This window comes from Brassica rapa, chromosome A06 (genome assembly GCF_000309985.2).
Source record: "Brassica rapa cultivar Chiifu-401-42 chromosome A06, CAAS_Brap_v3.01, whole genome shotgun sequence".
NCBI classification, from domain to species: Eukaryota; Viridiplantae; Streptophyta; class Magnoliopsida; order Brassicales; family Brassicaceae; genus Brassica; species Brassica rapa.
The window spans coordinates 9,083,307-9,109,147 of record NC_024800.2 but is presented as its reverse complement, the minus strand read 5'-3'; the positions used below and the strand labels follow the sequence as shown (position 1 = coordinate 9,109,147).

The 25,841-nt window shown below is 32.7% G+C and overlaps 4 protein-coding genes and 1 pseudogene across 4 annotated transcripts; 4 read left to right on the top strand and 1 right to left on the bottom strand.

Annotated features, from left to right (window-relative positions):
• Positions 1 to 11,055: 11,055 nt before the first annotated feature.
• On the bottom strand, positions 11,056 to 13,556 carry LOC117125775 (annotated as a pseudogene).
• A 148-nt stretch (positions 13,557 to 13,704) lies between these two features.
• Positions 13,705 to 15,071, top strand: LOC103872906. Its single transcript, XM_009151344.3, has 2 exons — positions 13,705 to 14,220; positions 14,295 to 15,071. Exon 1 carries the CDS (start codon positions 13,943 to 13,945, stop codon positions 14,069 to 14,071), a length of 129 nt encoding a protein of 42 aa, XP_009149592.1. The 5' UTR covers positions 13,705 to 13,942; the 3' UTR covers positions 14,072 to 14,220; positions 14,295 to 15,071.
• Positions 15,072 to 17,538: 2,467 nt separating this feature from the next.
• Positions 17,539 to 18,869, top strand: LOC103872962 (indole glucosinolate O-methyltransferase 1; the record flags this gene model as incomplete). Its single annotated transcript, XM_033272122.1, has 2 exons — positions 17,539 to 17,754; positions 17,851 to 18,869. Coding segments are annotated over 2 exons (495 nt in total), but the record flags the coding sequence as incomplete, so codon positions are not given.
• Positions 18,870 to 19,823: 954 nt separating this feature from the next.
• Positions 19,824 to 21,798, top strand: LOC103872905 (indole glucosinolate O-methyltransferase 4). The gene is made up of 3 exons (XM_009151343.3): positions 19,824 to 20,755; positions 20,856 to 21,228; positions 21,324 to 21,798. Exons 1-3 carry the CDS (start codon positions 20,307 to 20,309, stop codon positions 21,621 to 21,623), a joined length of 1,122 nt encoding a protein of 373 aa, XP_009149591.2. The 5' UTR covers positions 19,824 to 20,306; the 3' UTR covers positions 21,624 to 21,798.
• A 1,649-nt stretch (positions 21,799 to 23,447) lies between these two features.
• LOC103872904 (indole glucosinolate O-methyltransferase 4-like) lies at positions 23,448 to 24,893 on the top strand. The gene is made up of 3 exons (XM_009151342.3): positions 23,448 to 23,896; positions 23,985 to 24,357; positions 24,454 to 24,893. The coding sequence occupies exons 1-3, from the start codon at positions 23,460 to 23,462 to the stop codon at positions 24,760 to 24,762; spliced, it is 1,119 nt and encodes a 372-aa protein (XP_009149590.1). The 5' UTR covers positions 23,448 to 23,459; the 3' UTR covers positions 24,763 to 24,893.
• Positions 24,894 to 25,841: the final 948 nt, after the last annotated feature.

Genomic DNA, 25,841 nt, shown 5'->3' with positions numbered 1-25,841 from the left:
GAATTCCGTCGAAAATTTTCGAGGGATTTCTGAGAAAAAATGAATTTCCGAGGAGTTATTTCCGAGGACATGTTTCATCGGTATGTCGTCGGAATAACGTTATTCCGACGACATACCGACGATTTTTTCCCTCGGTATGCCGCTGTTTTCTTGTAGTGTAATAATAAGCGGGATTTGCCCTTAATATATACTGCACCACTACTTATAGACGGACACATAATAAATAATTAAACTATTAAACAGTACAATCCAACTAGCTTATATATGAAGGGGATCAAATTTGAATCAGATGCTTTTCACACTATAGATTCTTCGACCCGTCAATTAGAGCCGTCTGCAAATGAAAAATCATAAAGAGCAAATTAATATTAGATACTAATATGAAAGTTGTTTTTTTTCTTGACATATATAAATAAAAATAGTTGGATTGCTGAATTGGATAGCACTAATTAAGAAATAAGTTTTATAGGGAGATACAATAATGGAAAGAGTTGGATTTAATATAAAGAAAGAGGGACGAGTGTGGTTGCCACACGAAGAGCACCATACTTCACCATCATTCTCACTTGTTTAACAAATACATACAAATCTACGTATTATATGACAATTCATATGTATGCATACGTAGTTGCCTACGTACATATATGCCAGCACGTTTTAACTTTCGCGAATATTAAATTTGTAAACGGCCTTGGTTTAATGGCATTTGTAATCTAGTCTCGGAACTTCTGATCCAAAATAAGCATAATGTGAATACTGATCCTTATGTCGTGAAAAAATAATGTAGTTGTGCATGCCTTTTATATAGATAATGATAGATATATGGATTTCAACTTTACTAGTGTGGTCGGAGTCCTAGTCCTACTAACTCAGCATATATATACTAATGAGTACGACATTTTAGTTAATCTGTGCGTAGGCATTTATGAGAATTTGGATAGATGTATTTTCTTGTGGGCTGGAAATAAAAGGTTTTGTGCAATTCAGTTTCGAGTGATATAACAAATACTGTATCTATCTTATTAAAACTCAAGTACAAAATGGGATTGTTTGGCAATATGGATAGTAGTTAAAAAATAGTACTGTTTGAAAACATGGATAATAGTAAGTTAGAAAAAAAAATAATGGGCTTATGTTACTAAAAAAATTGAAAGTCCATTACATTATATTAAAAAGTAATAGGTCTATGTTACTTGATATATATATTCAAATCAAAATAATAATTTAAAATTAATTTATATCAAAAATTCATTCAAAAATATACATATATTCAAAATTTGATTTTTACTAATAACTATTATAAAAATGTTTTCAATATATATAACAAAAATACAATACAAAGTCCAATTTCAAATACCAACTTAAATTATGGTTTTCATATTTCACATTAAATTTTAAAATATAATATATGTGATTATTTATATGATTCTACGTATAAAATATTATTAATTATAAGAAAACTTATTTGATGGTACATATAAAATACGATTAATTATATGATAACACATATTTTGTAACCTATGATAACACATATATGGATATATATATAATAGTGATTATGAGTGGGCGTTCGGGTTCGTTTTCGGGTCTTTTTAGGATTTCGTGTTCAGTTCAGATCTTTGAGGATTTGGTTCTGATTTGAATAACCAATTTAAATGGGTTTGGTTTAAATATTTGGATAGAGAATTAATAATTATTTAAGTATTTTTGGAGTTTTGAGTATTTTTTAACTACTTAAGATATTTACGTTTAATTATTTGTATATATTTTCAAGCATTTATGCGAACTTAAAAGTATCATATATATTCTGGATGTTTTTATATATATATTAAAAATAATTCGGTTCGGATCGGATTAGGTTTCAATTCTTCAAATACCAAAATTTTGAATAATTCGGATATTTAATCAGTTCTGGTTCGGATTTAGTACTACTTATTTGGATTGGGATCGGTTCGATTCTTCGAATTCGAGTTTTTTGCCCAACCCTAAATAGTGACATAAAAAACAAATAGCATCATATTTTTTTAAAAAAATATACCCGCACGAGCGTGCGGGTCAAAATCTAATTCTTTTTAAATCTAGAATAAATTTAGCACAATCCTTGTCTACCATCACTTTATATAGAAACACCATAAACTTAACTTGGCCAAATACAAAAGAGATTAATATATATGGGCCGAACTTATGTGGTATCGATGATATAGGAACATTAATAAAGAATTTGACTAATAGCCATTCCCAAAGGGTTGACCCATTTGGGATGAGAAAAAACTTTGCCGACGGAATGAGAATATAATTGTCCCCTTATTTCATAGCATATTCTTTAAGGAAAATATTACAGCGTAAGACACATATTGACTTTTAATAACATAACTAGATTTTGATCCGCGCTTTTTAAGCGCAAATTTGTTTTTTTTCTTTCATTTATTAATCAAAAACTGATTTACAAACTACCATTATTTTTGTTTCGAACTTGAGTTTTTAGGTTTTTATCATTTGTTTTGTTTTTCTTTTCAAAATATGAAAATTTTTCGAAATATGGTAGTTGTTCTATAATAATGTTTGAGTTTTAAGATTTGTTTTCATATCCGACCTAGATTCATAGTTGAACTTATAGACCCGATACATTGTATATAATCCGGTTCAGATTTAAAGATAAATTCGTTAATTAAAAATAATCCGATAAAAACCCAAAAAACTCACTATTAACCTTCAATCTGATACAATTGATGCGATAAAACACGAAATATATGATAGTATTTTTTAAATAAATTGATTAAATTACTCATATATTTTTTAATATTACATAAGTTAGAGATTCCTCAGAATTTGATAAAAATTTATTATATTATCCATATAAAAAATTATAATAAAAAACTTATTGATATGACAATTTTAGTTTATTTTCGTTATTAATAATCTATTATAAGTTTATGTTTTTATTTTAGATTTAAATTTTTTTTTTAATATAATTTTTAAAATATTCTTGAACACTCGTAATTGTCATATTAATATTATGTATAAAATGACATTATACATGGAAAATGATATTCAACTATGTATATGATATATGGTGTAGGATATATGATTTGGTGTGTATTGAAAATCTGTATAATATTCAAATGATCTATTTTGAATATTGATACATATATTTAAGAAAATGATATTTTCATGTTTGTTAATTTATATATAGTTCATAATATATTTATACTTATATTAAATTTAAAGTTATCTTTTAAATATATACTAGATTTTGACCCGCGCTTTGAAAGCGCGGGATTATCTTTTATTGAAAAATTTACTAACCCGCTAGTTCACTAATATTTTTAGCCACGGGTGTTCGGTTTTGTGTTCAGTTTCAATTTTTTTTTACTTTCAGTTTGTGCCAATTCAGTTGTGATCTTCGTTATTCGGTCCAAGAGATAAAAGAACTGTTTGATTATTTATGAATTTGGGTTTTGTTTCGGTTTGGTTATATTAATTTTTGGTTTGGTTAAGATAACAACGTTAGGAATCTGATAAAATTTGAGTTCAGTTCGGTTTTCGGTTCTCATTTGTTGGATAATTTTGAATAATTCGGGTAAAATCACATGTTGGATTTTGTTGGATACAGTATCGGATAACTTGAATAAATTCAAATATTTCGAATAATTGTTTTGGGTGATTCAGTTCTATTGGGAAATAACAAAAAAAAAATATCTTGGATAAAAATTAATAGTGTAATCCATTGCTTGGTTTGTTCGATTATAAACAGTATTAGGACTGGGCAAAAAAACTCGGATCCGAAAAACCAAACCGTACCCCCAAAAAAATAGTATCGAACCCGAACCGAAATTGTTTAAATATCCAAATGAGTTCAAAATTATGGTAGTTAGAGAACCGAAACCGAACCTGATCCGAACCGAAGTATTTCGGGTACCCGATTATATCCGAAATTGATTTATATACCTATATATATTAAATATTATTAGATTTACTATATATTAAGACCATCAAAATATATAAGATACTTTTAAGTTATACAAAAGTATTTATATATATATACAAATAGTCAAAAGTACATATCTAAAATAGCTAAAGTATACTCAAAACACCAACAATACTTAAAATATCTATTGATTCTCAATCCAAATATTCAAACCAAACCAATTTATATGTTAATTTTAGGTACTTTGAGATATGCTATTCAAATTTATATGCAATATATTTTTTTGTTTATAGATTTTGAGAAATTTAAAGTATATAATGAATTTAAAATTTTATAAAATAATTTAAATAGGTTATCCGAACCCGAACTGAACCGGCAAAGATCCAAACCCGAACTGAAATTTAGAAATACCCAAATGGGGCTGAAATTTTTGAACCTGAAAACCCGACACCCGAATAGACTTGAACCGAACCTAAATGGGTACCCGAACGCCCACCCGAATTTGGTAATTTTAAACTAAATATAATTAATATTTTAAGGTATATAAATTGTATTTAAGATATTCGAGTACCCATTCGGTTTTCGGTTTGGTTCAAATCGGTTTCGGTCTTTCTGTTTCAGCGATATAGGAACCGTTAAAATATTTGTGAATATGATTCAGTTTTGTTTTTTTTATGTTGTTTCTGTTCAGTTTTCGGTTTTCAATTTATACGCCAATTGACTTCGGTTTGTACAATTTGTCTAGTATTTGATAAATAATTGATTTAAACTTATTTTTATTAACAAAGTTTATATATCAAGACTGTTATTATATATTACTATATAAAATTAGTTGCAAACTCGTGATCTAAATTTTGTATGATATTTTTCTATGAATCTTATTAAATATTTTAATGACTATGAACCGGGAAATTTTTGTAGTTTTGTTTCAAAGATAATTGTAATGTTTCTTTGACAAATAGTTTATAATATTCTTATTTTGTAATTAAGATTATTTATATTTGCTATATAATTGTTTTTCGAACATTAAACCTAAACAAAACTAAAATGGGCCCGCATATTAATTGAAAAAGGAAAATTAAGCAAAGCCCACATCAAACCACATACGTAAAAATCGACCCAAGACCAGTCGTTATCTTTTGATGTAAACCAAAACATTAACCAAAACAAATATCTTCTTTCAGACATCGGTTTGCAAACACAAAAAAAAAACAGATTATCTCTAATGGTGATTATAGAGAGTTATCGAGTCATGGACGATCTCCAGGGTAAATCATTTCTTTATTTTCTTCATCCTTGTTAGAATAATGATTTTGAATATAGCAGGTTGTTTGCTATCTTTTGCATATCGTGAACACAAAATATTACTTGCAAACTTTTTTTTTGGTTTTTGCAATCTTTTGCATGTCGTTTCAAATCGGGTTTAATGTGTACTCCTGATGAAATCAAAGCAGATCTGAGGCAGTCAAAGAAAGATCATGGTGAACTCCTTCGATTTGGCATTAATCTCACAAAAACTCCAAAGGTTTGTCACTTGATATGCTCGCTCGTATAACGTGTTTCATTACCTCAATTTTATTTTTTTTTGCTGAAATGAATTAAAAAATAAGTAAATATTTTATGTTTTACTTTTAATAAATCTCGATTTTGTTTTAAAATACTTTGAAATACAATTATGTAATTATTTAAAATCAGTAACTCATTTTCATAAAATATAATGTATTTATTTATATGTTAGAGATGGGTTTTAGGTTCGGGCCTTATGCTTTTTTAATTAAAACATATGGGCTCAAAGTTCATTAAGTGAACCCAAAAATATAATTTGTTTTCCTTTTTCAGATTACTATTTGACAGAAGAAAAATAAACATTTAACTCTCAACAGTCGGTTCGTCTTTGCTTAAGAGATGAAGATGAAGATCTCCCCCGACAAAAGCACCTAATCAAATCCGTAGGGTTACATCTTTGTCTTTCTTCTTGATCCATAGCTAGCTCGTTCTGTTTAAACGTTTTATGAAGAACAAACAATAATTTGATCTAACTAATTTTTTCGATCTGTTTTGCATGTTGTATCCGATGACTTATATTGTTATTGCGATGAGTGTTGTGATGACTTCGAAGAATCGAATGCATACTTCTTGAAAGTTTATGCCAGACAAATTAAAATGGACCCCAATACTCCGAAGGTATACTTCTTGCATTCATTCTCCAAAGAATTCAAATAGTTCTTGTTAAATGTAGCTTGAATTTTGCAGCCTTGCAAGAAAATAAATTAAATAACATAGGTGTTTAACCACGATCTCACAAAAACAAACACAGACGAAACACAAAACATCTATATGCTAATCTATGTTAGGTGATTAATTTTGATTACATGTTTGTCTGCTAATATGATTTCCAAACTCTCACCAAACCCGATATTGGATGGTTTCAGGTGTGTACCACTTTGGCTTGGATCAACCACGTCTTTTGCCATGGCCTAATCTGATCAAGGTATGAAATCTTTTGTTTGTAAGACATGATATCAAAAACTTTTAGAAAATAACGTGTTTGCTTTAGAGGTTTCAAATGAAATATATATAAATATGTGACTTTAGCATATTCCGATTCAATACAGTTAGAGAATATACCGTCATAATCCATATCTTGACCATCAAGTTTATTTAAGTTATGGAAAATTAGATTTATTGATTTATTTTGAATCATGAATAGAAGATTTGCAACTATAATGATTGGCCAGATATTTATGCTTCGTATATTCGATATTTTGTTTTACAACTCTGCGATTTTTGTTTATATTTCAATATTCTTGTTTCCGGATATTTTGTTTCTATTTTGTGGGTTCTTAATTTGAATGTATATTTGCAACTAAAAATAATACCCGAGTATATTGCAACTTAGTAATCTCGTTAAATTCAAAAATTTGAGTATTAAGATAATTAATTTTTTAATGATTTATCGGCTTTAATATATATTTTTAAGTATTTGGGGTTTAAGGGCTTGTCTCTATTTCATAATCTGTACATCTAAAAATGCAATCTTCCAAGAAAATATTTACACGATTATGTTCATATATGTTAGAAATTCATATTTTAGAATAGGGCAACATGTATAATTGAAATGTTGAATCTTATACAACTGATTGTACCTACAACATTGTTTGCAAGATATGAATGGTTGAAACACTGATGTGTATAATAATGTATAGTTTAAATGTTGAAAATGCAGGATCCAATATGTGACATCGATATGTTTCAATGTTGAAAAGTGAGCGTTGATAAAGGCAACAAAATTTTAGTTTCAAGAGCTAAGAAAAAATGTACTTTATAAGGAATGAAGAACGATTATGGGTTTTTCTAAAACTTAGCTTGGTCCGATGGGAATGGAAATTTTAAATTAAATTGTAGCTGGATTAAAAGATTTATCGATAATATATCCATATAATTAAAAAGCATATGTTTTAAATAAAGCAGTGGCACAGAGCTGTAAATATTTTCAAAACAGAAGGGCACCTCAAAAAAGGCCTTATGTTTTAATAGTATTGATAGGCTCATTATTAATAGATATATTTAGGTGTATTTGTAGGCCCAAAACCAAAAGACTTAAATACCATTAATGAATTTTATTAATCCTTTATAAAATTAAGGTTATTTTTGAGAAAACTGTAATTTTTGTTAATTGAATGATCTTGTTTTAATGGTATTGATAGGTCACTTATGTCTACTGAGACATTTTCTCCAACCAAACTCCATGAAAAAGTCCAACTAAATTAACTAGAGTAACTATTAGAGTAACCAAAGTTATACGATTTACTCACAACAACTGTTTTTTATTTTTCAGTTTAGATCTCTCTCTCACTCACTTTTTCTTTTCTTTCTTTTTCTCGTAGCCTCAAATCATATTCCTCAAACCCAGAAACAAGGTGAAGCCTCTGTAGCAGCCTCCGGTTACCGAGTTGACTCATTTAATATAAATCAAATTAATGGAGAAGGGAAGCGAAGGGTTGATTACAAGGAAGCTGACTTTTTGTATCTCCATGTTTTCCGACGACTTTCAGCCATGTCTGGGATTCTCCATTTTAATCTCCGACAACTCCAACTTTGTGAGTTTGAGACCATCTTCAATCCAACCCTATTTCTATCTCTATATTTTTCTCTAAAATAGAGAAACTTTATTATAAAGGTGAAAATGCTCTAATGTATGTCTCCATAATAGAGTTCCTCTATTTATAGGGGAAAATATAGAAATATGCTATTTTCACCTCTAAATGTAGAAGCAAAAAGTAATTTTCCTCTAAAATAGAGGAACTCTTCTATTATAGAGGCATACATTGGAACATTTTAACCTCTATAATAAAAATCTCTATTTTAGAGGAAAATATAGAGATGTACATTGGAGATGCTCTAAGAGCCGAATACGCCGCCTCGTGCTTACCCTATTTTAACTTGTCTTTTTCTTCTCTAGTATTCATCAAAATTGATTTTTCTCCACATCAAAACCATAAACCCAGACGAATCACAAACAATTTTCCTATTCGTATATATATATATATATATGAAGTCACTGAAGTGGGTTAGTCGATTTTTGTCAGTGGTTTACTGTTTCTTCTCTATTCGAGTATCTAGGCTTGATCTGGGTCGAATTTAATCACTGATTAGGTTTTTAAGTTAGAACACTGATCTTCCTGTTCTTGAAATTTCACGATCAGATCGAATCGTGATTGAGAAAAACTCCTCCAATCTTTTGAATCGTCTGGGATAGTGTTTAATCCTATCTTTGTCATTATCTTTGTTGCAGATACACTATTCATAGAATAGCAAAGTGGAGTTAAAAACTAAGAAGTCTGTTCAGCTGAAACTCTTCTGAAATGCGGTTATGTGTCTTTTCTATCACAAGCTCTTCTAAAACTATTCCATAGCATTTTGCCTTTTTGATTGGAATGATAAGTTTTTGGGATTTGTTTTTTTTTTTGACTGCGAACACCATGTTTTATTAAGCTGGTTCTGATGGGTTAGGCTGAAGAGCTAACCCTGTAGAAACCATAATGTTTACATGGGAGAATTCAGAAACTTTTGCGCGAGCCCCTTTCGCAAGGAGATCCGCTTTAACATTACAAACTCGAGAGATAAAAGATAGAGAGAAGGACGTAAAGAAAGAACGGAGATGAAAGAATTCTTCCCATTCTGAAGCCAAAGATGGCCAATAGTCTTCTTCTTCGAGCAGCTTTACCATTTGCAGGCAGTCCGACTCGAAATGCATAGAAACGTGCCTCATATGGAGAGAATTTCGCATAGCCCAAAGCAGCGCATTCATCTCCGCATGCAGGGGAGTAAGGACTTGTTTTCCCCCAAGAGAACCAGAGATCGTAGACCCATCTTCTAGCTCCATTACAAAACCACCACCAAAAGTAGATTGATTAGTTGCCCAAGATGCATCCACTTGACATCTCAGTTTATGCAACCTATTCATCTCCTCTTGGTCTTCTGACTGTGGTCTCTCCTTCGCCTTTCCTGTCGACATTATTTGTTGAGCCACCAGCCATTCCGCACATTCTTGTGTAGCTTTTTGAAGTACATCCATTGGTGATACCTCAATTCCATTGAATAACTTGTCATTTCTTGCTTTCCACAAGTACCACATAATCCATGGGACTTTAGCTAGTCTCTGAGCTGATATACCTCTTGTCGGGGCTCTCGACAGAAGGAAATCAAAATTATCATAGAGTGATGTGCGCGGGAAGTGTCCCGGACCCGTCGGTAGATCTGATAAAGCCCATGTCTGTAGAGCTGGAGGACATTCAAAAAGGAGGTGATTTATTGACTCTTCCTCATCTCCACACCTCGGACATGAACGATCAGTGCCACAGTGTCGGTCGGAGAGCCTGCTGCATACCACAACACACCCGGTAAGACATTGCCAAAGGAAGTGTTTCATCTTCCTAGGCGCTCTCAAATTCCACACCTTAGTTAATAAGGGATTAATGCTGGGCTCTAGTACCTGCTGCTCTTCACTTTCCTCACATAATTGCGACGCAAGGTCGTATCCCGTCTTAACAGTATATAGCCCAGATTTTGAGTGAACCCAGCAGAACCCATCTGCTTTAAACTGTCGACTTGGCTTTATGCTTTGAATAAGGCGCATATCTTCAGGTTCACAGATATTCTGAATCATATCTATCTTCCATTCTCCAGTACTATGGTCGATAAGATGATTGACATATAGTTCCGGGTCCCTCCACGCACCATTATCTCTAGTAAGTCTAGGTATTGAAGTCGGGAGCCAGCAATCAAACCACACCCGGGTATTAAAACCTGATCCAATCGTACGTCGCAGGCCTTTCTTCAAAAGATCCCTAGCCGCTAGCATGCTCTTCCATCCATACGATGGAGAGTTCGAGCTTGCTATCTCCATGGGGTTTGTAAACCGATAGTATCTCCCTTTGAGTACACGTGCTAGGAGGGAAGTCGGATGGTGTAGTAAGCGCCAAAGTTGCTTCGCAAGTAATGCGAGATTAAAATTTTTAAGGTCCCTGAAACCTAAACCTCCTTTCTCGACCGGTTTACAAACCTTATCCCAAGCCATCCAGTGTAAACCCCTGTTGTTCTGTTTAGTACTCCACCAGAACTTGGCAATCGCACTTTTTAACTTTTGTAAGATCTCTTGAGGTAATAAGAAGCAGGACATTACATATGTAGGAAGTGCTTGTGCCACCGATTTAATAAGAATCTCCTTCCCTCCTTTTGACAAAAATTTTGCTGTCCAGGAATTGATACGATTATTAAGCCGGTCTCTAATGAAAGCAAACACCTGTCGTTTTGATCCACATATCTTTTCGGGAAGCCCAAGATAAGTTCCCATCCCACCTTCCTTATGAATCCCCACTGCTGCTTTGATCTCTTGTTTAACTTCGGCTGGGACCTTACTTCCAAACAAAATAGAGGATTTGGAGGTATTAAGTTGTTGACCGGACACTATCCCATAGTTCTCGATAATATTCATTAACTCAGCACACTGCTGGACAGTTTTTGGGATTTGTTTTGGAGATGAAACAATCATTTCTTTCGTTAAACGTATTATCTACAAGCCGAGTAGAAAGTTCTACTCATACTTACGGTGTAACAAATATTCTTATGACTTTCAACTGATTTTGTTTTTGAATTTGTGCAGATTTATTGCTTTAATGAATTTACTCTGGAAAATAAGTTCAGTGTAAATTCATTAAACGATATTATATCCTAAAATAAATACATAAACTATTTAAGTTGATAATTCTTCAATGTAATTTGAGAACCTTATCACATTTATTTAAGTACTCTTTCTTTGGGTAAATTTCGGCTATGCCATGAATAATGGACATCCAGGAAGAAACATCCCCCTAACAAAACCTTTATATGAAAATAATGAGGGTAACAAAACATTTGCAAAAAAATACATCCCGGTTCTCTATATCAAATATTTATTTCACTCAAAACTCAAAAGCTTATGAGAGGCACGAAAATGAGAAGTTTTATCTTTTGATCTTCCGATGAATTTTTTTTGGATTAATTAATTAATTGATATATCTGAAAGGTTAGAAATAATTTTTAAAACGGTAGCTGATAGAAAATCTGAAGATATAATACTGTTGTAGACAAGTGGTTGCTATGCACCGTTGTAGTATTATAATTTGTTGATAATGTATCCATATCGATCAAACTGAATAAATACATAAAACAAGAATATGATTATCGTAGTTATAAATAAAAATGATTATCGTTGTTTCTTTTTGTATAAATGGTTTGTGGACTCGGAACACAAGGATATAGTAATGAAATTAGATTAAGTCTATGTTTTGAACTGTGACTAAATCCACTCACTTGGACAAGATTTCAGAAGCCATAAAAGCATCTCCAAGAGCAACTTTAAAATCTCAAATATAAGGTTTTATGTACTTTAAGAGCATCTCTAAAAGCTCTCTTATTTTAAGGTTTGGAAAAACCTCAAAAATAAGGTTTGAAGGTGTTTCTCTCCAAAAGCAAAACTTTATAATAACCCTTAAAACTTTTCTATTTAACATAATAGTCCTTATATTTAAAAAAAACTTAACTAGAAGCATACATATTTTACAATAGCTATAAAATATCCAACAAAATTATTATAAAGACAAATTAATTTTAAAATATTATATTATAATTAAACATTGCATACAAATAAATATATTACATATTTATTTATTATAATCACCTCCATAATGATCCCATATATGATCAATTAAAGCATTTCGAAGTGATAAATGAGCTTTTTTATTTTTTATTTGAAGATTACGAGCTAAAAAGTTTTGAAAACGAGCATTCTCGTTTATTGCCATTTCAACTTGTGCCACTGGCGCCGACCTTGCATCTCTAATTGGTGCGTTGATATCACGTTCATCTTCAATAATCATGTTATGCATGATAATGCATGCTGTCATTATATCATGCAATACCTCTTTTTTCCAGTAACGACACGGCCCTTTTATAATAGCAAACTTAGATTGTAGAACTCCAAATGCATGTTCAACATCTTTTCGGCATGCTTCTTGTCTTGCTGCAAACAATTTTTTCTTTGGACCTTGGGGATCACTAATGGTTTGAACAATAATTGACCACTTTGGATAAATTCCATCAGCTAAATAGTAACCCATATTATACTCTCTTCCTTGAATAATATAATTAGCTGGAGGACCGGTAACTTGAGCAAGCTTTGAAAACAAATTAGATGACTTCAAGACGTTAATGTCGTTGTTGCTACCCGGCATACCAAAGTAGGCATGTCATATCCACAAATCATAATCAGCGACAGCTTCAAAAATGATCGTGGGTGATCCGCTACGACCAGCAAATTGTCCAGCCCATGCGGTTGGGCAATTTTGCCACTTCCAATGCATACAATCTAGACTTCCTAGCATTCCGGGAAATCCACATTGTTGGCCGATGTTGAGAAGCCTGGAAACATCTTATGGTGTTGGTGATCTGAGATACAGCTCCGAAAATACTTTTATAATTGCGCGACAAAATCTCTTCATGCATTCAAATTGTTGTAGACTCTCCTATTTTGATGTACTCATATGTCGCATCAGCAGGCATACCATACGCCAAGATCCGAAAACCGGCTGTCACTTTTTGCAAGGTTGATAAACCCATTCTACCAGATGCAATGCGTCGCTGAGTGAAGTAGTTGTCATGTTGTTTAACAGCCTCAACAATGTGAAGAAACAACCTTTTTGACAATCGAAACCGGCGGTTGAAATCTCTCTCGCCATATAGAGGATTCTCCGAAAAGTAATCACTGAACAGATAACGGTGTGCATTTTCTCTATCACGGTGTATGACGGCATGACCATAAATAGAGCCCCGGTGACTGACATGATCGTTTTCTTGAGTGAGTTGGTGAATAACACGATTGTTGTTCACACAAAAATTGACTGCAATTTGTTGCTCTCTTTCTATTGCTGCATTTTGATCTTCTAACCAGTCATCCAACTCAGATGAGTCTGAAGAAGAGGAAGAAGATGAAATTATAAAAGAAGATGAACCCCCAATATCAAAATTCATTTTTAAGTGTTAATGTTTTGATGTTTGTCTAACATGTATATGTGTATTTTTATAGATATAAATCTTACTATTCTAAAAGATAAGAAAATCTTAAATATTTAAGCTACACCATTCATTGGATTCTATATGCCTATTTCACTTATCCAACGTAACAAGATAAGAATCTTTACTATTTAAAATTATATTCAAGATGTCAGACTTATCTAATATATTAGATAAGAGAAGATAAGAAAATCTTAAAATTTTAACCAACACCATTCAATGTATTTTATAGCTCAACATCCCTTGGATCAAAATCTTATCCTATCCATCATTCACATGTAGATAAGGAAATCTGTAAAATTAAACCATGTCCATTCATTTGAATTTTATTCATCTATTTTCTTGTATAAATAATATGTTCTACACAATGAAAAATCACATCCAATAACCTTTCATAAAAATATGGAAAGAAGTAGAGGCTCATCATTCAACCAACATGAAGATGAGTTGTTATGTCGTGTCTATCTAGAAATATCTCAAGATCCTATTGGCAGCAATAACCAATCTCAAGGAAAATTATGGGAAAAATAGAAAATAGTTATAATGAAAAAAAAGTGTTGGGAAATAAGAAGCAGCAGATCTTTACAAGGTAGGATGTTCTTTATGCCATTCGAAATTTGAAGAGCTGCATTATCCAAGTAGAGAATTTGCATCCAAGTGGGGCATCTGAATTTGACATTGTAAGTATATTTATTTTCTATTATACATATATGATTGTGTATATGTATTTCTTAAGATTTCATATTTCATGCAGATGGAAAAAGCTAAGAAATTGTTAATACAAGATCCAAAACCAAAAAAAAGTTTCAAGTTTGATCATGTTTGGCTTTTGATGAAAGATATTCCAAAATTTACCAATAATGTCAATATTGGTATTCAAGACACTCCTAATACTGAGATCAATATCGGCGGCTCTCCTACATCACAATCTCCAGGAGTGTCTTCATTTTCAATCAATTTAAGTAGTGATGATGGAAGATCGAATTCATCACAATGTCCGATTGGATCAAAAAAAAACAAAACTCAAGAGGAAGCTTGCTGAAGGTAATAGTTCATCTGTTGACAATTTGGTTTCATCAAATGAAAAAATACTTTATTTCTTAAAAGAAAGTACATCAAGTAGGGATAAAGGTTTTGAAATGGCTCAATTACGTGTGCAAAACCAAGCAAAAAAATTAGCACTTAAAGAAATGCAAGAAGAAAATAAGATATTGTTAACAAGTCTAGATTCTATTGCTAATTCTACTACTCGTGAGTTCATTCGATCTGAACAAGAAAGAATCATCAAGAAAAGAACTCAAGAGCAACAACAACCTCCAGTTGCACCAGAGATTTATGGAAAATATTTTGGTGATATTGGAAGTCGAGGATCAAATTTACCTGAATATTAATGTTGTTGTGATGTTTACTTATGTAATATTTTAATTTATGTAATATTTTATTTTGTGTAATATTCTATTTTCAGTTTCTTGTATTTTGTATTTGTTTGCTGTTTATTATCTTTGTATAATATTTATTAGTGTTAATTAAATATTTTGATATTAAAAAGGACTAAACTGATCAGACAAGAAAGTTATTAGCTTTATTTAAAAAGTACACAAATACAAGGACTGAAAAAATAAGGAACCTTAAATATAAGGTTTTGTACTGTGAAACTTTATATTTGAGGTTTCACTATACAAAACCTTAAAATTTAAAGTTTTAAGGTTGTTTTTGGAGTGTACAAAACCTTACACTTAAAGTTTTAAGGGGGCTTTTCGAGATGCTCTAAGAGCAACTTCAAAACCTCAAATTATAAGGTTTTGTACAGTGAAATCTTATATTTGAGGTTTCACTGTACAAAACCTTAGATTTGGGTTTCATATAGTCCATGTACTTATATGCCTTTTAAAAAGTCTTGATAACTTTCTTGTTTATCATTTTAGTTCATACAGTTTTATATCTTTTATATATTTATATATGTTTTTATAAATTTAACTTTTACATATAAATTTAAATAAATATATAAATTTTTAAATAATAAACAAGCATAATCTTTTAGTAATATTAAACAACTATTACACAAGACAATATTACATCAACAAGTTAATACAAAATACAACAAGGTAAACATGCATAAAATAAAATTACATAAGCAAAATAAATATTACAATTATACTAATAATCCGGTAAACTTGATCCCGAACCTCCAATATCACTAAAATATTGGCCATAGAAGGTTGGTGCATTCGAAGGTTGTTGTTGTTCTTGAGTTCTTTTCTTTATAATTCTTTCTTGCTCAGATCGGATAAACTCACGAATAGTATGATCACTGATAGATTCTAGGTTTGTTAACAACATTTTATTCTCTTCATGCATTTCCTTAAGGGCTAGTTTTTTTGTTTGGTGTTACATACGTAAATGAACAATTTCATAATTCTTATCCCTAGCTGATGCACTTTCTTTTAAGAAATCAAGGACTTGTTCATTTGATGAAACCAAAGTGTCAACTGAAGAATTTTTACCTTCCGAGATTTTCCTTTTGAGTTTTGCTTTCTTTGATCTAATTGGTCGTTGTGATGAATTTGACCCACCATCATCACTACTTAAGTTGATTGAAAATGAAAACAATCCCGGATATTGTGATGTTGGAGAACCGACGACGTTGCTCTGAAGAGTGTTTGGAATACCAAAAATTGACGTTGTCGGTAAACTTTGGGATATCCTTCAGTTTTGGATCTTGTACCAATAATTTCTTGCATTTTTCCATCTGCATGCAAGATAAAATCATTAAAAATAAATAAATATCATATATAAATGAAGCTAAAAATAAATATACATACAATGTCAAATTCGGATGCACCACTTGGATTCAAATTCTCCACTTGACTTATGCAGCTCTTCAAATTTCTAACAGCATAAAGAATAGTATTCATTCTACCTTGTAATGATCGGTTGCTTCTAATTTCCCAACACTCATCTTTTTTTCATTGTAACTCTTTTTGATTTTTCCCACAGCTTTCCTAGAGATTGATTATTACTACCAATCTTGTGATATTTCTAGATACACTCGACATAATAACTCATGATATAATGACAACATGCATTATAATGCATAACATGATAATTGAAGACGAGCGGGACATCAACGCACCGATTAGAGATGCAAGAGCGGTGCCAGTGCTACAAGTTGAAACAGCAACTAACGAAAATACTCGGTTTCAATAATTTTTGGCTCGTAATCTACAAATAAAAAAAAATAAAAAAGCTCATTTATCGCTTCAAAATGCACTAATTGATCTTATATGGGAGCATTATGGGAATAATAATAATGAATAATGTATTTTTAAGTCTTTTATTTATATGTAATATATGCTATTAGAATGTAATAGTTTATTAATAGCTATTGTTTATAGTATTTTTGATGTATGATTTTAGCTGTTATAAAAGTTTTATGCTTTTATTTGATTCTTGTCTAAAGTAAGGACTATAATGTAAAAATATAAAAAAATTGAGGTTTTTTTTAAGGTTTACCATTGGAGAAGGTCACCCCCAAACCTCAAATATAAAGTTCAGCAAACCTCAAATATAAAGTTGCTCTTGGAGATGCTCTAAGTGGTTCCTTAGAGCATCTTTATCCTCCCCACCTTTTAAGTGAGTTCTTAAGAGGTGGGTCCCATAATTTTGTTAAAACCCACCTCTTCCTCTTCTTCTGCAAGAGGCGAGTTTGCTGGAGTTCTTGTACTGTTCGCGGACCTCACTGACATATATCAGCCCGCGATTGGTTAGTTTTTAAAATTTTTTTTTATGAAAAAAATAAGAACCCCAAATAGGATTTTAGAGATAAAGATGCTCTTATAGTTCTGGAGTACTTCATATATAGACTATTCAGCGCCCAAGATAGACCGGCATGCCAACAATAATATATTTATATGAAACTATCTAAGCTTTAGCTATAAAAGGAGAAACGGAGATGCATCAGGAATACACTAAATTGCTGTTGTGAAGAGGGCTCTTGAAGTTTACCAAGGCTTAGAGATGTGAATGTGTTGGTTGATGTTGGAGGAGGAGTTGGAAACACACTCGGTGTTGTTACTTCTAAGTATCCAAATATTAAGGGTATCAACTTTGATCTGACTTGTGCCTTAGCACAAGCACCTTCTTACCCTGGGGTGGAACATGTCGCGGGAGATATGTTCGTGGATGTTCCAAAAGGAGATGCCATGATCTTGAAAGTAAGTTCATCAACTATCTTATCATTCATATTTCATAAAAATGCATGAGTATATTTGTATTTTGTACTTACATATGGGATCATATTTGTTTTACAGTGTATACTTCATGGTTGGACGGACGAAGAATGTGTGAAAATTCTTAAGAACTGTTGGAAGTCACTACCGGACAACGGTAAAGTTGTTGTCATAGAACGAGTCACTCCAGAGGAAGCTGAGAATGGGGACATTAATGCAAATATTGCCTTTGATATGGATATGTTGATGCTCACCCAATGTTCCGGTGGAAAAGAAAGATCACGAGCCGAGTTTGAAGCTTTGGCTGCAGCTTCTGGCTTCACCCATTGCAAAGTTGTTTGTCAGACTTATCATTGCTGAATTATTGAGTTTTGTAAATAAAATGTATAAGATATAAACTAAAACGCTGAAATTGTTAATTCACCTTCGTTTCATTATGTGATGATCATGCTTTGACTGTGTGTTCAAGCAATATCAAATAAGAAGATAATTTTTTTGTTTATTTTCTCACTGTACTCTTAAGTAGTGGCGGATGTAGGGTTATTTTTTTGTGGAGGCAAATCTTACATAAACTTAAAAAGCATAGCTAGAAAATGATATTTACTAAAAAAAAGTAACTAAAATTTAGGGATATTAAACAAATTTTGAAAATTTTACATCCGCCACCGCTCGTAAGGAATAAGCCTTATCTAATTAGACACATGATTTTTTTTAAAGAGTTCAGATTTCAGAAGATCCACAAAAGTTTTTTTTTTCTTTCTTTTTTCAATACAACCTTTTCATTACAACTCAACTTTGGTGACTACAAGGAGAAGATAAAATTTTGCATCCTCTTTGATAAACAAAATAAACTACAATATCAACAAAGTTTGAATGCGTCGAAAATGCTTTCATGACCAAGTCTAGACAGCTGAGAAGTAATCACTAAAGTAGTGACGTTGAGATCTAGTCCACAAAAGGGCTACTTCTCTAATTTCTTGAGAAATGTTTTGTTTTTGCTTTAATTTCGTTCGCATTAAAAACATGAAACGAAACCATTACATACCTTATTTGTTTTCATGGTTTTCATAAATTTTGAATTTTTTATTTTTGCACAAGAATAGGCAACCTTCCTATCTATAACAACTTAACGCATCATTTAACACCCTATAGAGTGTAGACACTAACCGCGCGAAAACAAAGGCAACGTATTTGCTTCAATGTGGCAATATGGTAGTTAGTGAAGTTTGACAATACAATTTTGTGACCTTCTTGGAATGACAGACAATATTGATTCAAGATGGAGGACACTCGTGATGTTGCACTCTCTTCGTCCAAATCATAGCCTCCTTCCTTTGTTACGCTCACTTCGCTCCAAACGATAACCTCCTTTCTTGGTCACAGTCATCTCAATCAAGTTGGAGTTGTGCATGTCTCCTTGCTTGGTCATGTTAAGCTAGATGGGTTTTAGGTTAGAAGCTCATCTAACTTAACATGGTATCAGAGCCCGATCCACGTAGTTCAACCCGATCCACATCGATCTGGCCCAAAGTTCGCCCATCGATCCTTACCTGAGCATTCCGAGATCGACACTCAAAGAACCATCATCTTGAGGGGGCGTATTAGACACAAAGTGTCCCACATCGAATGTTGGAATGGATCCTAAGCAATATATAAGATAGATGGATCACTCCACTTAGCACCAATTGGTTTTAGGTTAGAAGTCCATCTAGCTTAACAGGTCACAGTTTATACTTGATTTTTTTTCTAACAAACGAATACTATATTAACAATACTATGCTGGTCAAACTGAAGAACAAAATACAAAAATTCGTTAAGTGTTTCTGCAAGTGATATTGATCTACCAACATATATATAAGATAATTATATTATCTTTATTGCTGACCTCAAACAGTCTTTCTGAAATAAACTAACGAATTCTTTTTATATAAAATTTTTGAAAACTATATCTTCTTATCTTTTGACAGATTCAACATTTTTTATATTTTTAATTTTGATAATAAATTAAATATTTTTGACTGATTCAACATCTTTATAGCTTAAAATGTAATCATAAAATATTAAATAATATTAGTATTATGTAGATGAGAGATTCTTCATTCTTGAAATAGTTGAACCTGATAAGGGTTTTTTTTTCTTTTGATCAAATAAGGGTTTTCTTATATAATAGATCACTTGGTTGGTCTTAGTGTTGAAACTAGACTGGCTTGACTTTTACTAAATACAATAAAACAAACTTGAAGCAATATCTAACTTGTTTCAGCCGGCACTATTGGCTCTTACTTTTCCACATAGAGACTCAGACAATTCAGCCAGCCAAGTGGACCTGCAGCCGACAATATAATTAAATCAATTATTTTAAAATAAAATAAATAATAAGGAGGCTAAGCCTGAGCTATAAAAGAAGGATAAACCAAGATCCATCAAAATCATTACGATCTTCAACATTACAAGAAAACACACATACACACAGACTTCTTTGATTTCCTCGCCTCTGATCAGTGTGATCACCAAGTTACATTCAAGGACAAAAAAGAATGGGAATCCTTATTGAAGAAACCTTAAGCGCCAACTCCAAATCCCAAACTGTTATTGATGATGATAATGAGTTGGGTTTGATGGCCGTGAGACTAGCCAATGCCGCAGCCTTTCCAATGGTTCTCAAAGCTGCTCTTGAGCTCGGTGTCTTTGACACTCTTTACGCCGAAGCAGCTCGCACCAACTCGTTCCTCTCACCATCTGAGATAGCGAGTAGGCTACCAACTACACCACGTAACCCTGAGGCCCCTGTTTTGTTGGACCGGATGCTTCGTCTACTTGCTAGCTACTCCATGGTCAAATGCGGTAAGGTCTCATCCGGGAAGGAAGAGAGGGTCTACAGAGCCGAGCCAATTTGCAGGTTCTTCTTGAAAGATAACATTCAAGATATTGGATCCCTTGCTTCTCAAGTCATTGTGAATTTCGACAGTGTCTTCCTCAACACTTGGTAATTTTCAAAATTCATCTTTAGTAACAAATATGCTCGGTTTTTAATGTCTAAATTTTAAACGCTATGAAATCTTACTTTATTGGTACATTAATTGCAGGGCACAATTAAAAGATGTGGTGCTAGAAGGAGGAGATGCATTTGGCCGTGCACATGGTGGCATGAAACTCTTCGACTATATGGGAACAGATGAGAGATTTAGCAAGCTCTTTAACCAAACCGGATTTACAATTGCGGTTGTGAAGAAGGCTCTTGAAGTTTACCAAGGCTTCAAAGATGTGAATGTGTTGGTTGATGTTGGAGGTGGGGTTGGTAACACCCTTGGTGTTGTTACTTCTAAGTATCCAAATATTAAGGGTATCAACTTTGATCTGACTTGTGCCTTGGCACAAGCACCTTCTTACCCTGGGGTGGAACATGTCCCTGGAGATATGTTCGTGGATGTTCCAAAAGGAGATGCCATGATCTTGAAAGTAAGTTCATCAACTATCTTATAACTTCTTTTTTTTAATTGTGTGTATTTAATTAGTATTCTGTATTTACTTTGTTGATTTAAATTGTTTTTCAGCGTATACTTCATGATTGGACCGACGAAGATTGCATTAAGATTCTTAAGAATTGCTGGAAATCACTACCGGAGAACGGTAAAGTTGTTGTCATAGAACTAGTCACTCCTGATGACGCTGAGAATGGAGATATCAATGCGAACATTGCCTTTGATATGGACATGTTGATGTTCACACAATGTTCCGGGGGAAAAGAGAGATCACGAGCTGAGTTTGAAGCTTTAGCCATGGAAGCAGGCTTTACTCATTGCAAGTTCGTTTGTCAAGCTTACCACTGCTGGATTATTGAGTTTTGCAAATAAAATGTGTTGTATATAATACTAAATCTTCAACAGTTTGTCGATTTCATCTTTGTTTCAGTTCCTTGTTTGAGTGTGACTTTGCCATTGACTCCAAAGCAATGAAATAAAAAAACATCTTTGTTTCAGCACTTTGCTACAAGAGTCTTATATTTTGAAGAAAGTTGTGTTTTAATTATCATGGAGGCATTTACTACATAAGAAAATATTACAGAGATCCATAGCCTCTTATCGAAGTAGAGATGGAATAGAAATAAATCTTTCAAAAGAAACAACGATAAGAGAATCATAACTACCTTTAAAATTCAATAAAGAAATTCGAAGATGCAGTTGAAAAAGGGGATGAAGGTCATCGTATCTCATATTATATTGATTTCTATGTTCATAGCATGTAATTTGTATACATAATGAATTAATTAGCGATGTGTTTATATGAAAAAGAACCAAAACCATTAAATACAATGTTCGTGCATGGTTTTGGAAGAAAATGAAAAATAAAGTTTATTTTGTTGTTATGTCATTTATTTGAGTAATTATCTTTTTGCACAAGAAATAAGCAACGTTCCTATCCATAACCACTCATTGCCTTTTTGCCTCGCCTACGCCCGTATATAACCATGCAAAAACAATGATAATTTCGGTCAGAGACGTAACACCTTTGTAATTTACTTAAACTGGTCCATTATACGGCTATTTAAAAGTCCAAGATTAATGAAGTAACAATCCAAAAACTTGTGACCTTCCTGGAAGGACAATTCATGAATCATGATGGAGGCCATTAAGGTCGATTTACACTCACTTAGGTCCAAATTATGCATCACTCTTTGCCTCTCCTATGTCGCAATCTTTCTAAATTCTAATCACGTAGCAGCTAAGTGTGACGAGCATCTCCAACCTAACTCTATATTTGCCTCTATAATAGCATTTAGAAGCAAAATTACTTCAATCCTATTTCATTTCCTCCTCTAAAATAGAGATTGTTATTTTCACCTCTATATTTAGAGGAAGAAATAGCATTCCTGTACAATAGAGGCTTATTTTTTATTCACAAAACAATCTTTTAACTTTTTATTTTAACAATTATAACCAAAATAAATATTTTTTAGTGAAATGTACTGTTTATATAAATATAATCATACTTTTTATTTACATAATAGTTTCTATAATAATATTCAGTGTAAAAATATCATTATTTTTTGAAATGTTAAACTAAATTGGATTGGTTTTCAACTTTCACAAATAAAAAATACTATTTATAAAATTAGAAAAGAATATATGAAGAATATTCCTTTTAGAGAAAAAAAAATAAAAAAATACATTAGAGACAAATCCATCTATATTATAGAGTTTTTCTATTTTAGAGGAAGAAATAGAAAACTAGTTTGGAGATGGTCTAAGTATTATAATATTATGTCGATCAAATTGAAGAACAAAAAAGTAAAAGAAAATAGATATATTACTCTTTCAGAAATATAAAATATAAGATATGAAGATGTACTCTTGGTCGACTATAGTGATTAATTAAAGTCTCCTTTGAACATTGACTTAAAAACCAACTGACTTGAAACAAGATTTGACTGTTTCAGCCGCCACAAGTGGCTCTTGGATACTAATTAGCCAGCCAAATGGACCGGCACGCCAACAATATTACAATATTGTTAATTCAAATTAAATAACAAAGAGTAGGCTAAGCCTTTGCTATAAAAGAAGAAACTAAGATCCATCCAATCATCATCCAGAAGAGAAAAAACACACATACACACCAGATTCTCCATCCACCCTCGCTTCTGATCAGTGCGATCACTTACGGTACCGTGACAAAGCAGAGAAAAATAAAAAATGGGAATCCTTAATGAAGAAACATTAAGCGCTAACACCAAAACCCAAATTGTTATTGATGATGATAACGAGTTGGGCTTGATGGCCGTGAGAATAGCCAACGCTGCCGCCTTTCCGATGGTTCTCAAAGCTGCCCTCGAGCTCGGTGTCTTTGACACTCTCTACGCCGCTTCGGTGTTCCTCTCACCTACCGAGATATCAAATCTACTTCCAACCACACCTCGTAACCCAGGAGCACCGATTCTGCTAGACCGGATGCTTCGTCTACTCGCTAGTTACTCCATGGTCAAGTGTGGTACGGTCCAAGCCGGAAAGGGAGAGAGGGTCTACAGAGCCGAGCCAATTTGCAGGTTCTTCTTGAAAGATAACATTCAAGATATTGGATCCCTTGCTTCTCAAGTCATTGTCAACTTCGACAGTGTCTTCCTCAGTACATGGTAATTTTCTATTTAACAATTATAAATTTTCCAAAAAGAAAAAAAAACACAATGAATCTTACGTTGTTGATATACTATATATTCTCAGGGGACAATTGAAAGATGTGGTGCTTGAAGGAGGAGATGCGTTTGGTCGTGCACATGGCGGCATGAAACTCTTCGACTATATGGGAACAGATGAAAGATTCAGCAAGCTCTTCAACCAGACCGGATTCACTATTGCCGTCGTGAAGAAGGCTCTTGAAGTTTACCAAGGCTTTAAAGATGTGAATGTGTTGGTTGATGTTGGAGGTGGGGTTGGTAACACACTCGGTGTTGTTATTTCTAAGTATCCAAATATTAAGGGTATCAACTTTGATCTGACTTGTGCCTTGGCACAAGCACCTTCTTACCCTGGGGTGGAACATGTCCCTGGAGATATGTTCGTGGATGTTCCAAAAGGAGATGCCATGATCTTGAAAGTAAGTTCATCAACTATATTATCATCCATTTTTCTTGAAGTGTATGTATACTTGTATAATTTAGTACTTACATGTGAGATTTAATTTGTTTTACAGCGTATACTTCATGATTGGACCGACGAAGATTGTGTGAAGATTCTCAAGAACTGTTGGAAGTCACTACCAGAGAACGGTAAAGTTGTTGTCATAGAACTAGTCACGCCTGATGACGCTGAGAATGGAGACATCAATGCAAACATTGCCTTTGACATGGACATGTTAATGTTCACCCAATGTTCTGGTGGGAAAGAGAGGTCACGAGCTGAGTTTGAAGCTCTAGCTACGGCTTCTGGCTTTACCAAGTGCAAGTTCGTTTGTCCCGCTTATCACTGCTGGATCATTGAGTTCTGTAAAGAAAATGTATAGAAATACAAAAAATAAATCCTCACATGAAGTTAATCTTTGGTTCAATTGTTTGTTTGTAATGAGTTAAAGATCCACAACTCTCGCTTTGTCTTGGAGCAATATGAAATAAGAAGTAAAATTTTATATTACTATCGTCTTTTAAGAGTCAGCTTTAATTGCATTAGTCACATGAATTGCAATTCCTTTATAAGTGACAAGTACATATTCATTACTCAACGGTCGGCTAATTTCATTTGTTTCCTTCCTCTTTCTCTCTGTTACTTGATTGTCTTCTTACATTCACGGGAAATAACGGCTTCTCTCTAATACAACTATTCATTTAATTCTGTTATTGCAAAAAGCTTGAGAGAATCTTGTTCACAGAAACTTTCACATGATTTTAAACCTAATGTTCCACTATGTTTCTTGTTCTGAAATCAAGAAGGGAGAATTTGTTGTATAACCATAATAGGAAAAAAATTAAGAATATAGCCATGGCTTGAAAAATGTATCTTTTTGCCACATTAATGGACATTGAAGTCCTTCGTATCACATGAGCGTTTGTATACCATACTGAACAGCCATGTACCATTCTATTTCAAATGTCGATATAGAATAGATCATTTCAAACAAACGTACATCTATAGTAGATAGGGAGGGAGGGAGAGAGAGAGAGAGAGGGAGGGAGAGGGAGAGAGAGAGGGAGGGAGGGAGAGAGGGAGGGAGGGTATTCTATTCTATATTTTGTAAATATTATAGAATATAACACTACATTATTTGAACATTACATATTGGAGAAAGAAATAAAAGAGAAAATGAAAGAAAGAGAAACAGAAAAAGAGATACATACATAGATGAAAAAATGGAGAGAGACAAAGATGATGATAGAGAAGATAGATAGAGGGAGAGATTGCACAAAGAGATTGTATAAGTGCAATTCTATTCTATGTTTCGTAAATAGAATAGAAAAAATCTTATTATAACTGTACATATTCAATTTATAAATATATGTTAGTTTTACAAAATCCAAAACATTTCATATACAAAAAAAAATCTATGTTTTTTATAGGTATTTAAAAAATCCAAATAAGTACTTTTTA